Genomic DNA, 13672 nt, shown 5'->3' on the forward strand with positions numbered 1-13672 from the left:
TACTAAAATTTAGACGCCGCGGGTTCTGAGTTGAGAGATTGGATGCTGAAAAGTATATATAGTCAAACATCTCTATAACAGCCTCGTTTGTTTTAAATATTTTTTGGATGTTATGGTAAAGTACTGCTATATAAAACATATATTATAACATAACATAAAAATTGGTTTCGGAAAAGCTTCGCTTTTATAGTGAAGTGTTGCTATTTGTTTTAAATATTTTTTGGATGTTATGACAAAGTACTGTTATATAAAATATATATTATAACATAACATAAAAATTGGTTCCGGAAAAGCTTCACTTTTATAGTGAAGTGTTGCTATATAGAAATAATGTTACAGATAGACGGTATATAACTCTATCCACCTATGGTTAAATCCACTACTATCCACCTTTGTTCCCTAGGATAAATGTGTTCGGCCATGTCACTTGTATACTGTGCTTGACCGACTTAGATTCCATACCACCAAAAATAAAAAAAAGAAGTAAAAAAGGGAAAAAGTAAAAGCAAGATGCTTGATGTTCTGTTAAGTGCATGGAAAGTATCCTTAAAAGCTCTTTTTTCATTCCTTTTCAATGGAAGTATGTTCTTTTTGTTATGATAAAAATTAAAATATGGTGGATGTCTACTCTTTCTCCATGATTTTTCTCTCAAATGGTTAATGATATATTTTCTATGTTCAATGACATATTCCATGACATATTTTCTTCACTTTTCATGCATATATAAAGGCCTTGTAATAGATAGGAAAATACACCAAAGTGAAAGAAGAAAACACTTCTCCATTCTCTCTATCTCTTCTTGTTTACATTTTACTGCATTGCTTTTATTTTATAACATGTTATCAGCACGAAGCTCTAATTTTATTCTTAACTCCCGCTAAGTTGAACCATATTTTATTAAGGTATGTATCATTATAATCATTTTATTTATGACAGTATATATCATATGCTCATTGTTTGCAGATTACTTGTGCGTTTGGGCATCTTAAATAGTTTAAGTACATTACAGTGATAAAATAACTATTTCCTTCCGTGCTCAACTCTTAGAGGACCTCAAAGTCATCAAACTAGCTATGCACTAATGTCATACTTATAATATTCATGGACTCCCTAGATCAAAACATATCTTTAAGGCATTTTGAAGAACTGTGAGAAATAAATTGACAAGCAATAATTTTATAGTTTAATTACTTTATATTTATTGGAACATATAAATAATGTTAGTCACGTTCAGTTCTATTAACACATATATATCAATAATATAAAGTGAAATGAAACAAGTATGTAATTTCTACTTTATGGCAAGAATAAAATGAAATAGTAGATTGTTAACATGATATAGCTCTATTTTCATTTCTTTTACCTTAATCGTTTTGTTTTCATTAATTGTTTATTATTATAATTATTTCTCTAACTTATTCATCTTTTATGATAGTTTTCACTATGTCAAATTTATCAAAACTTGAATTTGTGGCACTTGACATCACCGGGAGGAACTATTTATCATGGGTTCTTGATGCTGAAATTCACCTTGACGCTAAAGGTCTTGGAAATACTATTATACAAGGAAATGAAGCATCAAATCAGGATAAAGCGAAGGCCATGATTTTCCTTCGTCATCATCTACATGAAGGGTTAAAAACTGAATATTTAACCGTAAAAGATCCACTTGAATTATGGATTAATTTGAAGGATCGATATGACCACCTAAAACTTACGGTATTACCGAAAGCTCGGTATGAGTGGATACATTTAAGGTTGCAAGACTTTAAAACCGTAAGTGAGTATAATTCTGCTATCTTTAAAGTAAGTTCTCTATTAAAATTATGTGGAGACACTATCACAGATGAGGACTTATTGGAAAAAATATTTTCTACTTTTCACGCTTCAAATGTGGTGCTACAACAACAATACCGTGAAAAAGGTTTTAAGAAATATTCTGAGTTAATCACATGCCTCCTTGTGGCTGAGCAGAATAATACTCTATTAATGAAAAATCATGAAGCCTGTCCCACTGGGTCAGCTCCATTTCCGGAAGTGAATGCTGTAGCAACATATGATAAGTTTGAAAGAAAACAAAATAATTACCGTGGTCGTGGACATGGTCGTAAACATGGACGTGGCAGGGGGCGAAACAATTATCGTCATTATGGTGGAAATAAATTGGAGAACAATAAGGGTTCTCAAATTAATCATTTAAAAGGTAAAGCTAGTATGTGTCACCGATGTGGTATGAGAGGTCATTGGGCACGCATTTGTCGTACGCCAGAACATTTTGTCAAACTTTATCAAGCCTCCCTCAAGAAAAAAGAAAATAATGTGGAGGCACACTTGACCTTTCAAAATAATGATGATGAAGCAGGTCCCTCAAATAAATATGATTCTAAGGCACATCTTGCATATAAAGATGATGATTTTGAAGGCCTAACAAATATTACTCATTTAGAAGTTGGGGACTTCTTTGAGGATATTGACTGAAGAACTAATCATCTTACTGGGGAATGAAGCTATAAAAGTTGTTATGTTTATGTTTGCAACTAGTTTATTTTTCTTGAGTGTATTTTCCTAATGCATCATGTGTTGCTAGTTTCTACATTTCTAATGTATTTCTTAATGTTTTTTTTCCTGCTTGTCTTTCATATTTCTTATGATGTATTATTTGTCTTTTTTTTATGAAGAATATGAAAATTCCCCAGTCTTCAGTTGGACTCAAGATTAATAAAGATGATATATGTCTTCTGGATAGTGCTACAACACACACTATTTTAAAAGATAAGAGATATTTCTCTTATTTGGTAATGAAAGAAGCGAATGTTAATACAATATCCGGTAGTACAAGATTAATTGAAGGTTCTGGAAGAGCCAATTTATTACTACCAGGAGGAACAAATTTGGCTATTGATGAAGCACTATATTGTAGTAAATCTCAAAGAAACTTATTAAGTTTCAAAGATATTCGCCAAAATGGCTATCATATTGAGACTACAAATGATGAAAAGATTGAATATCTTTATATTACTACAATAATGTCCGGTAAGAAATATGTGCTTGAAATGTTACCTGCTCTTTCCTCCGGCTTATACTACACAAGTATTAGCAGGATTGAAACACATGCCGTAGTAAACGAGAAGTTTACTAATCAAGATAATTTTATTATTTGGCATGACCGGTTGGGCCATCCTGGTTCTAATATGATGCGTAAAATAATTGAGAATTCACATGGACATGCAATGAAGAATCAGAAGATTCTTCAATTTAAGGAATTCTCTTGTGCTGCATGTTCTCAAGGAAAATTAATTATTAGACCATCAACTATTAAAGTTAGGATGGAATCCCCTGCATTTCTGGAACGTATACAGGGTGATATATGTGGGCCCATTCACCCTCCATGTGGACCATTCAAATATTATATGGTTTTGATAGATGCATCTACAAGATGGTCACATGTGTGCTTACTATCAACTCGCAATATGGCATTTGCGAGATTGTTAGCTCAAATAATAAAGCTAAGAGCACAATTTCCAGATTATGCAATTAAGACAATTCGTCTTGATAGTGCCAGTGAGTTTACATCCCAAGCCTTTAATGATTATTATATTTCAACTGGGATAACAATTGAGCATCCGGTTGCTCATGTTCATACACAAAATGGTCTAGCAGAATCATTGATCAAACGCCTCCAATTAATTGCTAGACCAATGCTTATGAGAACAAAACTTCCCATTTCAGTATGGGGTCATGCTATTTTGCACGCAGCAGCACTTGTGCGGATAAGGCCCACAAGTTATCATAAAGTCTCCCCATTGCAATTGGCTTTTGGTCAGGAGCCAAATATTTCCCATCTTAGGATCTTTGGTTGTGCGATATATGTTCCAATTGCTCCACCACAACGCACAAAGATGGGTCCTCAAAGAAGGTTGGGGATATATGTTGGATATGAATCTCCTTCTATTATAAAATATCTAGAGCCGATGACTGGAGATTTATTTACGGCAAGATTTTCTGATTGCCATTTTGATGAATCAGTATATCCAACATTAGGGGGAGAAAATAAGCAGCTGAAAAAGAAGATAGATTGGAATGCATTATCACTGTCTCATTTAGATCCTCGAACAAATCAATGTGAACAAGAGGTTCAAAAGATTATTCATTTACAAAATATTGCAAATCAATTACCAGATGCATTCACTAACCTACCAAGGGTGACTAAGTCACATATTCCAGCTGCTAATGCTCCAATTCGAGTTGATATCCCGACAGAACAATTAATTAAAGCAAATGAGTCTAAGCCATGCTTGAAACGTGGTAGACCAATCGGTTCTAAAGATAAAAATCCTCGAAGAAGAAAAGGAGCAAGTGATCAAAGTGAACATAACACAGAGGTAGTGGCTCAAGAAGAGCCCCAAGACGTAACAAATGATAAGACCTTAGGGGAGGTCCAGGTACCTAAAAATAATGAAAATGAAGAGATATCAATAAGTTACGTCTCAACCGGGAAAAGATGGAAACCGAAATAATATTGTTATCGATAACATTTTTGCTTATAATGTTGCTGTTGAAATAATGCAACAAGATGAGGATCTTGAACCAAAATCTGTCAATGAATGTAGACAGAGAAATGATTGGCCAAAATGGAAAGACGCTATCCAGGCAGAGTTAACTTCACTTGGAAAACGTGAAGTCTTCGGACCCATAGTTCGAACACCTGAAGGCATAAAGCCAGTAGGGTATAAATGGGTTTTTGTGCGAAAACGAAATGATAAAAATGAAGTCGTTAGATATAAAGCACGACTTGTGGCACAAGGGTTTTCCCAAAGGCCTGGAATTGATTATATGGAGACATATTCTCCTGTAGTGGATGCTATCACCTTCAGGTATCTCATAAATATGGCAGTGCAAGAAAAACTTGATATGCATCTAATGGATGTTGTTACAGCCTATTTGTATGGATCATTAGACAACGAAATTTTTATGAAAGTACCTGAGGGATTTAAAGTGCCAGAAGCATATAAAAATTTTCGAGAAACTTGTTCAATAAAGCTTCAGAAATCTTTATACGGATTGAAACAATCAGGACGTATGTGGTACAATCGCCTGAGTGAATACCTGTTGAAAGAAGGGTACAAGAATGATCCAATTTGTCCCTGTGTCTTTATAAAAAGGTCTGGATCTGAATTTGTTATAATCGCTGTGTATGTTGATGATTTAAATATCATTGGAACTCCTGAGGAGCTTCCAAAAACAGTAGACTGTTTGAAGAAAGAATTTGAAATGAAAGATCTTGGAAAGACAAAATTTTGTCTTGGTCTACAAATTGAGTATATGAAAGATGGAATATTTGTCCATCAATCGACATACACCGAAAAGATTTTAAAGCGATTCTATATGGATAAAGCATTAATGTATCTTGCCAATAATTCCCGACCAGATATAGCTTTCTCAGTAAGCTTATTGGCAAGATTTAGTACTTCTCCAACACAAAGACACTGAAATGGTATTAAACATATATTCAGATACCTCCAAGGGACAATTGATATGGGTTTATTTTATTCAAATGAATCCAAGCCATCATTGATTGGTTATGCAGATGCAGGATATTTGTCTGATCCACACAAAGGTCGATCTCAGACAGGCTATTTATTTACAAGTGGAGGTACAACCATATCATGGCGTTCGACAAAACAAACTATGGTTGCTACTTCTTCAAATCATGCAGAGATAATAGTCATTCACGAAGCAAGTCGAGAATGTGTTTGGTTAAGATCTATAACTCAACACATTCAGCAAACATGTGGTCTTTCTTCGAAAGAGAATATTCCAACAATATTGTATGAAGACAATGCTGCATGCATAGCTCAATTGAAATGAGGATATATCAAAGGAGATAGAACAAAACACATTTCACCGAAATTCTTTTTCACTCATGATCTTCAGAAGAATGGTGAAATAGATGTACAACAAGTTCGTTCAAGTAATAATTTGGCTGATCTGTTCACTAAGGCATTACCAACCTCAATATTTGAAAAGCTGATATATAAGATTGGAATGCGTCGTCTTCGAGACATTAAGTGATTTCTCATCAGGGGGAGTTAATACGCGTTGTACTCTTTTTCCCTTACAAGGTTTTGTCCCATTGGGTTTTCCCTGCAAGGTTTTTAACGAGGCAACCAAAAGGCATATTTCTAAATATGTGTACTTTTTCCTAATAAGGTTTTAACGAGACACATTATTTATGGACATCCAAAGGGAGTGTTATGATAAAAATCAAAATATGGTGGATGTCTACTCTTCCTCCATGATCTTTCTCTCAAATGGTTAATGACATATTCAATGACATATTCTTTATGTTCAATGACATATTCCATGACATATTTTCTTCACTTTTCATGCCTATATAAAGGCCTTGTAATAGATAGGAAAATACACCAAAGTGAAAGAAGAAAACACTTCTCCATTCTCTCTATCTCTTCTTGTTTACATTTTACTGCATTGCTTTTATTTTATAACACTTTTGTCCTTTTGCCTTATTGAGCCGAAGGTCTTTCGGAAACAGCCTCTCTACTCCTTCGGGGTAGGAGTAAGGTCTGCGTACACACTACTCTCCCCAGACCCCACTAGTGGGATTTCACCGGGTTGTTGTTGTTGCCGTTCAATGGAAGTATGAAAGAAATTACTATGCATTTTTATCAACAAGTTAAAGGAATCAAGAATGACCTCGTAAGTATGCAAAATACATTTTGAATGCCTTAAATGTGTTTTAAAAAAAAAAAAGCAGGTTAAGAGCATGTATAACAAAGTAGATAGCCATCAAGTCATTAAGGACTTTGCAACTGGTGGATTTACAAATCTTGCTCAATGAAACATTTATCACCAATCAACAGAAATCACACATCATATCTATAGAACTATCGGTTCATCCCCAAACTTAGGGAGCAGATTGATATAGCCTACAATCCCACACAATTTGGCAGTCCCCTATGAAATTAGGGGGAGAGAGAGAGAGAGAGAGAGAGAGAGAGAGAGAGAGAGAGAGAGAGAGAGAGAGAGAGAGAGAGATTTTCCTCATTTATATGCCAGGCCGATCTCTCACGGTAGATCGGCTTTACATAGGAGTACACCAGCATAGCTCTTATCAATACTGTAACTTTCATACAGATTGCAGCCTGTTGTCATTTGCTTCTGATGGTAGGTGACAACTCGAAGTTAACTACTAAGGATCATTGTGCATTATCCCCCCACACATTGTCCCAGCCAGCACTTGGAGCAGCCTTAGGCCCCTCGATAAAGTTCTGATTGCCATGAGGATGGTGCGGACCAGGAAGCGCACCAGGGCCCGGGGGATGAACTTTGTTAGGCTTTGTTTTAACACCAAGCAATCTCAGCACAAATCTGGCCAACTCTCCATATAACATTCCTGAGCGATCAAACAGCTGCAAAAGGCATTTTAGTGAAATATCATGTCATATATCCAGGGTATTTTCCACAAATTATTAGGACAGTAGAAATACAATTCTAAAGGACAATGAAACGAAGCACTAGTTACTTAAAACTGTTGGGGTGCAAGGGCAGTTGTAAGTGAAGAGATACCTGAAGCATTGCTGACATGAACATGTGAAATGCCTGGGTATTCTGGTCTATCAACATTGCGACGCGGCCAAAGAAAGTTACAACACCTTGCATCTACATTATTACAATCACAGGAAGTCAAACAATTAGTTATCAAGGCCAAAAGACATACATGATGTCTATGAAGTAAAGACTAATACCCTATGTTACTAGTAGTTTCAAGAGCACCAGGTACCAAAGAGCAACCCTCTCCTCACACCAGAACCCAAAATAAAATACGTAAAAGAACTCTTAATTTCATTAAAATCTCCTTGAACTTTTTGATAATTCAAAGGGGCCCTCAAGTTCTTAGTCATAGGTATTGACAAACCTACTAACTGCAGGCAAGAAAATCACAAATGTCAAATAAGAGAGAGTACACAATTTATAAAAGCTTAGCCTGGATCTTATTATCAAAAACATTGAGGAATCTAACTAAAAGTTTCTTTTTGGGATAAAGTGGGGTCTAGCTAAAAGTATCTCATTACAGAAACCCAGGAGTTGCAAGAAGCCACTGAAACTTCACAAGCCTTGTTAAATTTCTATCCTTCCCTATGTGATTCCACCCCTTTATTTTGGAGGCCTTGCTCCGTTACCCATTCACATGCACCTAATTTTAGTCTGTTATCCAATCCAAAAACAAAAATTCAGCAATAAGGCCAATATAGTTTTTACTTGAAGTGCAGGTCAAATGAGAGACTTATGCAAATCAAATTCATTTTAGGGCAAACTTATAGAACAGAAATAGATTATTTGGTACTGTTAGAGCTTACCACGTGCATGAAGGAAACCCAGAAGCCTGGTGGAGAAGATGGAGCACCATAGGGATTATTTGGATCTTGGTCCCCAAAGCCGCCCATGCCCATGCCACCCATGCCACCCATGCCGCCCATGCCCATGCCATAACCCCCCATTGAGCCACCAAACCCACTATTATACATTCCACCACCGTACATGCCACCACCTGCAAGTCCACCATAACCTCCTCTATACATACTGTTTCCATACAAACCACTTCCATATGTGCTTCCATAGCCACCACCATAAGAAGAACCATACATTCCAGTTCCATATCCAGAATTATAATTCATCCCTGTATTATAACCTGCATAAGCAAATAATCAGATCGATACTCTTTATAAAAGGCCTCAGCTCCTCTTACTTCAATTTCAATTACTAACTTCAATTACAAGATCAAAACCTTCAACAATCAGGAAAGTCCTCATCAGTGTAAGGGGAAACGAAAAAGAGTATGTCCATAACAACATTAAGATTTGGCTAGGTAAACACAAAGATGCTATTTATACTTCCAGAGGGTTGCATATGCATAGACATCTTATTGCAAATGAATCAAAGTCAAGTAGGCACTTCATCCCGGAATGAAGGCAATTTAACAGGATGGATGCCAGTTCCATGGAATATTCAATCAGAGGTTAAGGCAATTTAACAGGATCCATGACTAAGATGAGTACCAAAAAAAGGATAAGTGGGGTGGGGCAGTTTGAGTTCAGACTTCGATACCTTATAATGCTTTTTTTAAACAAGGCAATCTTATAATGCATGCAATAGAATTACACAGTAAGTCAAATCAGAATATATAACGGAAGAACTTGCCTAGTTAATGATGGCGTGCGTAATAATAAATCACATATTGCGTTATGATAATGAAAAATCACATGCATGCTTCTAAAGCCGAGATCATAATACACATCACTAATAAACAGTCTTTGATGCAAGGGGGCCAGCATTTGTGATATCAAGAGTGGACCTTAAGGATGTGAAGGACACTACAAAACCATAACACAGCTGTCCTAGCATGAAAGACATCAATAGTGTCTTTGAGGATTAAAAATGACATGTTTGAAATCATAAATTTCTGGATAGTCAACCCTCTTAACTGGAAACACAAAACACACACACAGAAAAGCGAGAGGGAGAATGAACTAATAAACATCTTATAGAATGAACTAATAAACATCTTATACCTCCGCTACCGTAAGTTTGCTGTTGCTCCCAAGGTCGAGGAGGCACAGGCCTTGCAAGTGTGCTATTATTAACAGCTGTATTCCTATTAGCAGTTGAAACAATCTCACCAGGCCTGGCTGTTCCGGATGCCTCTACTACGTCACTCGTGTTACCAGAAGAGGGGGGCTTAAAAGGTGTAGGGCCCGAAGAGGACCCAGCTCGTTCCCAAGGTTTCGGAGGTGGGCTATTACCTGCTGTGGAAAACAAACATTAGCTCAATAATACTCGAAAGTGAAAAGAGGAAAAACGAGTTAGTCGAGAATAGATTGCTTCAGTGGATTCTAATCAAATAAAACAAAAGTACTTACTAGGAATGCCTAAAATTTCTTTAAACCTTGCTCTTATAATAAATAGACAAATCTACTGTGAGAAACCAGTAACATGTTAGATAGCCTTTAAATGTGGCAATCTATTTAAACTGACCAAAATAAATACATAGCAACTACTATTGTAAGAAACTAAGACCAAAGTTTACAAAGATATTAAATTCCGTGTATGCTTTCTCCCTAATTATTAATTCTATAAAGAAGTGTGCTTTAAGATTGCAAAGTATCAACTGCTAGAAGTCGCTATGGCATGTGTAATGAAGTTGCTTTAATTTATTTATACTACTTCTAATGATCAATGATCGAATTGTAGGGTACACAATTATCTCATCACATGCAAAAATATGACCCTGTAAATACATTTTAAATGGCTAATGAATGGCTTTAATGGTATTTCATACCGACATTCCCTCTTTGAAACAACTCAAAATTTTTGCCACGAACCCTGAGATCAGCTCAAATGCAAAAGTGTCCTATCAATTAATCAACTATGAGCCCGTTTGAATGAGCTTGTTTTAAGTGACTTTTAAGCCAAAATAGCTTTTAAGCCATAAGTTAGGAATTCTAACTTTTGGCTTTTGGCTTGTTTTTATCATTTTAGCTTAAAAATAAGTTCTTAAAAGCACTTTTTTACTTTATCCACACACTACAAAATGGCTTAAAAGCACTTAAAACAAGCCAATCCAAACGGGCTCTTGACTTAATCCTAAACTAGTTGTAGTCAGTTATATAATGCCCAATATCTGTTCTGCTCCACTATGATCAATTACATTCCAATGCTCAATAATTTGACCTTTTACACTCCTAGAAGATTGAGATTTCCTACGAGGAAAGTTAGAGGCTTTATCAGAACCACATTATATATACGTACGGTAGACAACACCAACCTTAACACCTAAATCTAAGACACTAGAAAATACAAAATGTGCATAAAAATCAGTGTCAAGTGGGTAAAGGTGTTAGATTGAAAGCAAACCTAAGCCCCAATCTCTTAACTAATTTCCAGTATGCAAGAGCTCCAGCGCAATTCCCATTCAAATGCATCTTGATCGGAACGAAAAAGGACACATGAACTAAGTAAATTCCATACAATCGAAAAACTTGATCCCAAATTAGTCGGTCTCATATCCGCTCTATTCTGGTTTAAATTATTCCAATACCAAATAGTGGTGTGGCTTAGCAGCTAGAATGGACCATAGGAAACCAGAGTTCAAATCAACACCAACAACTACTATACATCAGTCCCAAACAAGTTGGAGTCGGCTATATCAGAGACTCAACAAAGGCAAACATAAATAAATAAATAAAAATCGTAATTCTTTCCACCTGTTCCATACATATGCTGGTAACACATAACAAGTATCCAGTAAATTATCAAGGTGCACACAAGTTAACCCAACCACAAAATTTTAAATAAAAAAACAAAAACTAGGTAATTCTTTCCACCTGTCTAAATTTAGGCTAACAGAATTATCCGATATATGTGCCGGTATCAAATAACAAGTATCCAGTAAATTAATCAAGGTGCACACAAGTTAACCCGAACATAAAATCTAAAAAAGAGAACACTTCAAAAACACAAAATTAAATCCACCAAAAAAATCGCGATACAGAAAAATATATTAACCTGACGGCTGAGGCGGTCCGTTATCCATCAAATGGATAGATCAGAAGAGGAAGAAGAGTCGCCGGAAGACGACCGATGTGACGGAGAGAGAAAGTAGAGAGAGGAAAAATTATTGATAAGGAAAATTTTAAGCTAGAATATAAATATAAATTTGATTTTATCTGTAATCTGTTATTGCGAGGACCAAGAAAATTCGCGTGACGTTTCTTTTTGGTTGTTATGGGATTTTCGAATTGACTATTTTGCCCTTTCAACCAATAATGACGCGGTGCTGTGGTCGGTGTGGGCTAATCTTTTAACAGATTTGGGCCGAAGTCAGTTGGGCTATACTTGGGATTGGAGACGGTCTAAACGGGAGAAATTCAAAAATAGCTAGATTTACAACTGATCGTTCAAAAATAGCGCAGTTTAAAAAGTAATCGAAATTTTGCCACTTTTCATGTAAAGATAAATTTGAGTGAAAACACTGTTCAAAACCCAAAAAATATGCCAGTATATTATACTGGAGTTCCAGCATAAGTATGCTTGAACTCCAGCATATTATACTGGAGTTCCAAGATAAGTATTCTGTAACTCCAGCATAATATGATGGAGTTCCACCATAAGTACATTAGAACTCTAGCATAATATACTGGAGTTCCAGCAAGTATAATTGTCCAATATAATATACTGGAGTTTGGAGCACTGGTGCTCTAGTCTCCAGTATATTATACTGGAATCAGCAAAGTGTATCGGTCCAGCATATTATGCTGGAGTTCATACACAGGTGCACCGAACTCCAGTATATTATGCTAGACCGGTCTCTGTTATAGAAAAATAGTAGCTATTTTTCATTGACTTCGTAAACGCTGACTATTTTTGAATGACCAACCCGAAACTGACCATACCGTGCTATTTTTACGATCTAAACAAATGATCTTGGTAAATAGCCACGTGTTAGGTCGGCTATTAGAGTTTAATCATATTCTAAATTACAATGGTAAAATAGTCACTGATCCAATTAAATTGATGTGTTTACCCTCAGCTAAATAGAGAAAAATATATGACGGACCATCTTTTGAAAAGTACTTAAATAAATAATATCATTTCTGGTTTATTCCACATATAGCAGATTCATTTACAATACTAGCATATTACAAAGATTATATGCACAATTAATGAGTAACACAAATTACGGAGATCAATTTCATCCTTATTTATCTAAATTTAAGTTGATTTATTTAGCATTTAACTCTCTCTCTCTCTTCTAAATTTCTGTCCCTTAAATTAGCATTCAAATATTCTCTAAATATTTTAAGTACTTTGAATATTTATATGAATGGTATAAATAAAATATGTCATGTATATTGTTTATACATAAATTATACCAAATATAAAAATATACTATTATAATATCATGTATATACCTATTACATGTATATATATTTAATTATCTACTATTTTTACATTACAACACAATCTATATAATGGCCGAAGGATTTACTATATTATGTATATTATAAATATACTAAAAGTACCATTATAATCTATAAACTATTTAATATCATCATTATACTATGTAAAAACTGATGTTGATATATAACTAAAAATAAAACTTATACCAACAAAATAAATCTCATATGTAATTATATATATGACTTCATTAATTGGTGCTGGATTTCAAAACTTTAATAAGTGGAACCCTAGTAAACTATGCAAGAATTTACAAAAAGCAATAGTTTTAAACCTTTATTACACGTACAAAACCTAAACTCCATGACCGATTCCCCCTTTTTGAACTTTTACTAGTGCAAAATTCAAAAAAATTCAGGAACAACCTATGATTTTTGAATTCATATTGTACTTCAACAATTTTTGACCTTTAAATACAAAATTCAGGAAAATTACTGAGTTTTTGAACCTTTACTAGTGCAAAATCCAAGAATAATTCATGGGTTTTAAAGTGGTTAATTTTTAAATACATTATAAATTGTGGATTTATTTTCAAACAACATGCTTAAAAGTGACTAAATGATTTTCTGTTTATTAATTATATTAAGATTACTGTTAATGAATGGATGAAGATGTGCTTGAAGCCTTAGTCTAGAC

General features: G+C 34.9%; 1 protein-coding gene across 2 annotated transcripts; it reads right to left on the reverse strand.

Annotated features, from left to right (window-relative positions):
* Positions 1-6788: 6788 nt before the first annotated feature.
* On the reverse strand, positions 6789-11760 carry LOC104216544 (peroxisomal membrane protein 13). 2 transcript variants are annotated; one of them, XM_009766620.2, is made up of 5 exons: positions 11585-11760; positions 9592-9822; positions 8380-8711; positions 7589-7681; positions 6789-7431 (listed from the first exon to the last, which is right to left on the reverse strand). In XM_009766620.2, exons 1-5 carry the CDS (start codon positions 11610-11612, stop codon positions 7219-7221), a joined length of 897 nt encoding a protein of 298 aa, XP_009764922.1. In that variant the 5' UTR covers positions 11613-11760; the 3' UTR covers positions 6789-7218. The 2 variants fall into 2 exon arrangements, with proteins under 2 accessions (XP_009764922.1, XP_070024537.1); XM_070168436.1 differs by having other exon boundaries at positions 9592-9825; positions 11585-11759.
* Between the last annotated feature and the right edge of the window lie 1912 nt (positions 11761-13672).

The sequence above is a fragment of the Nicotiana sylvestris genome, chromosome 2 (genome assembly GCF_000393655.2).
Source record: "Nicotiana sylvestris chromosome 2, ASM39365v2, whole genome shotgun sequence".
Taxonomy (NCBI): Eukaryota; Viridiplantae; Streptophyta; class Magnoliopsida; order Solanales; family Solanaceae; genus Nicotiana; species Nicotiana sylvestris.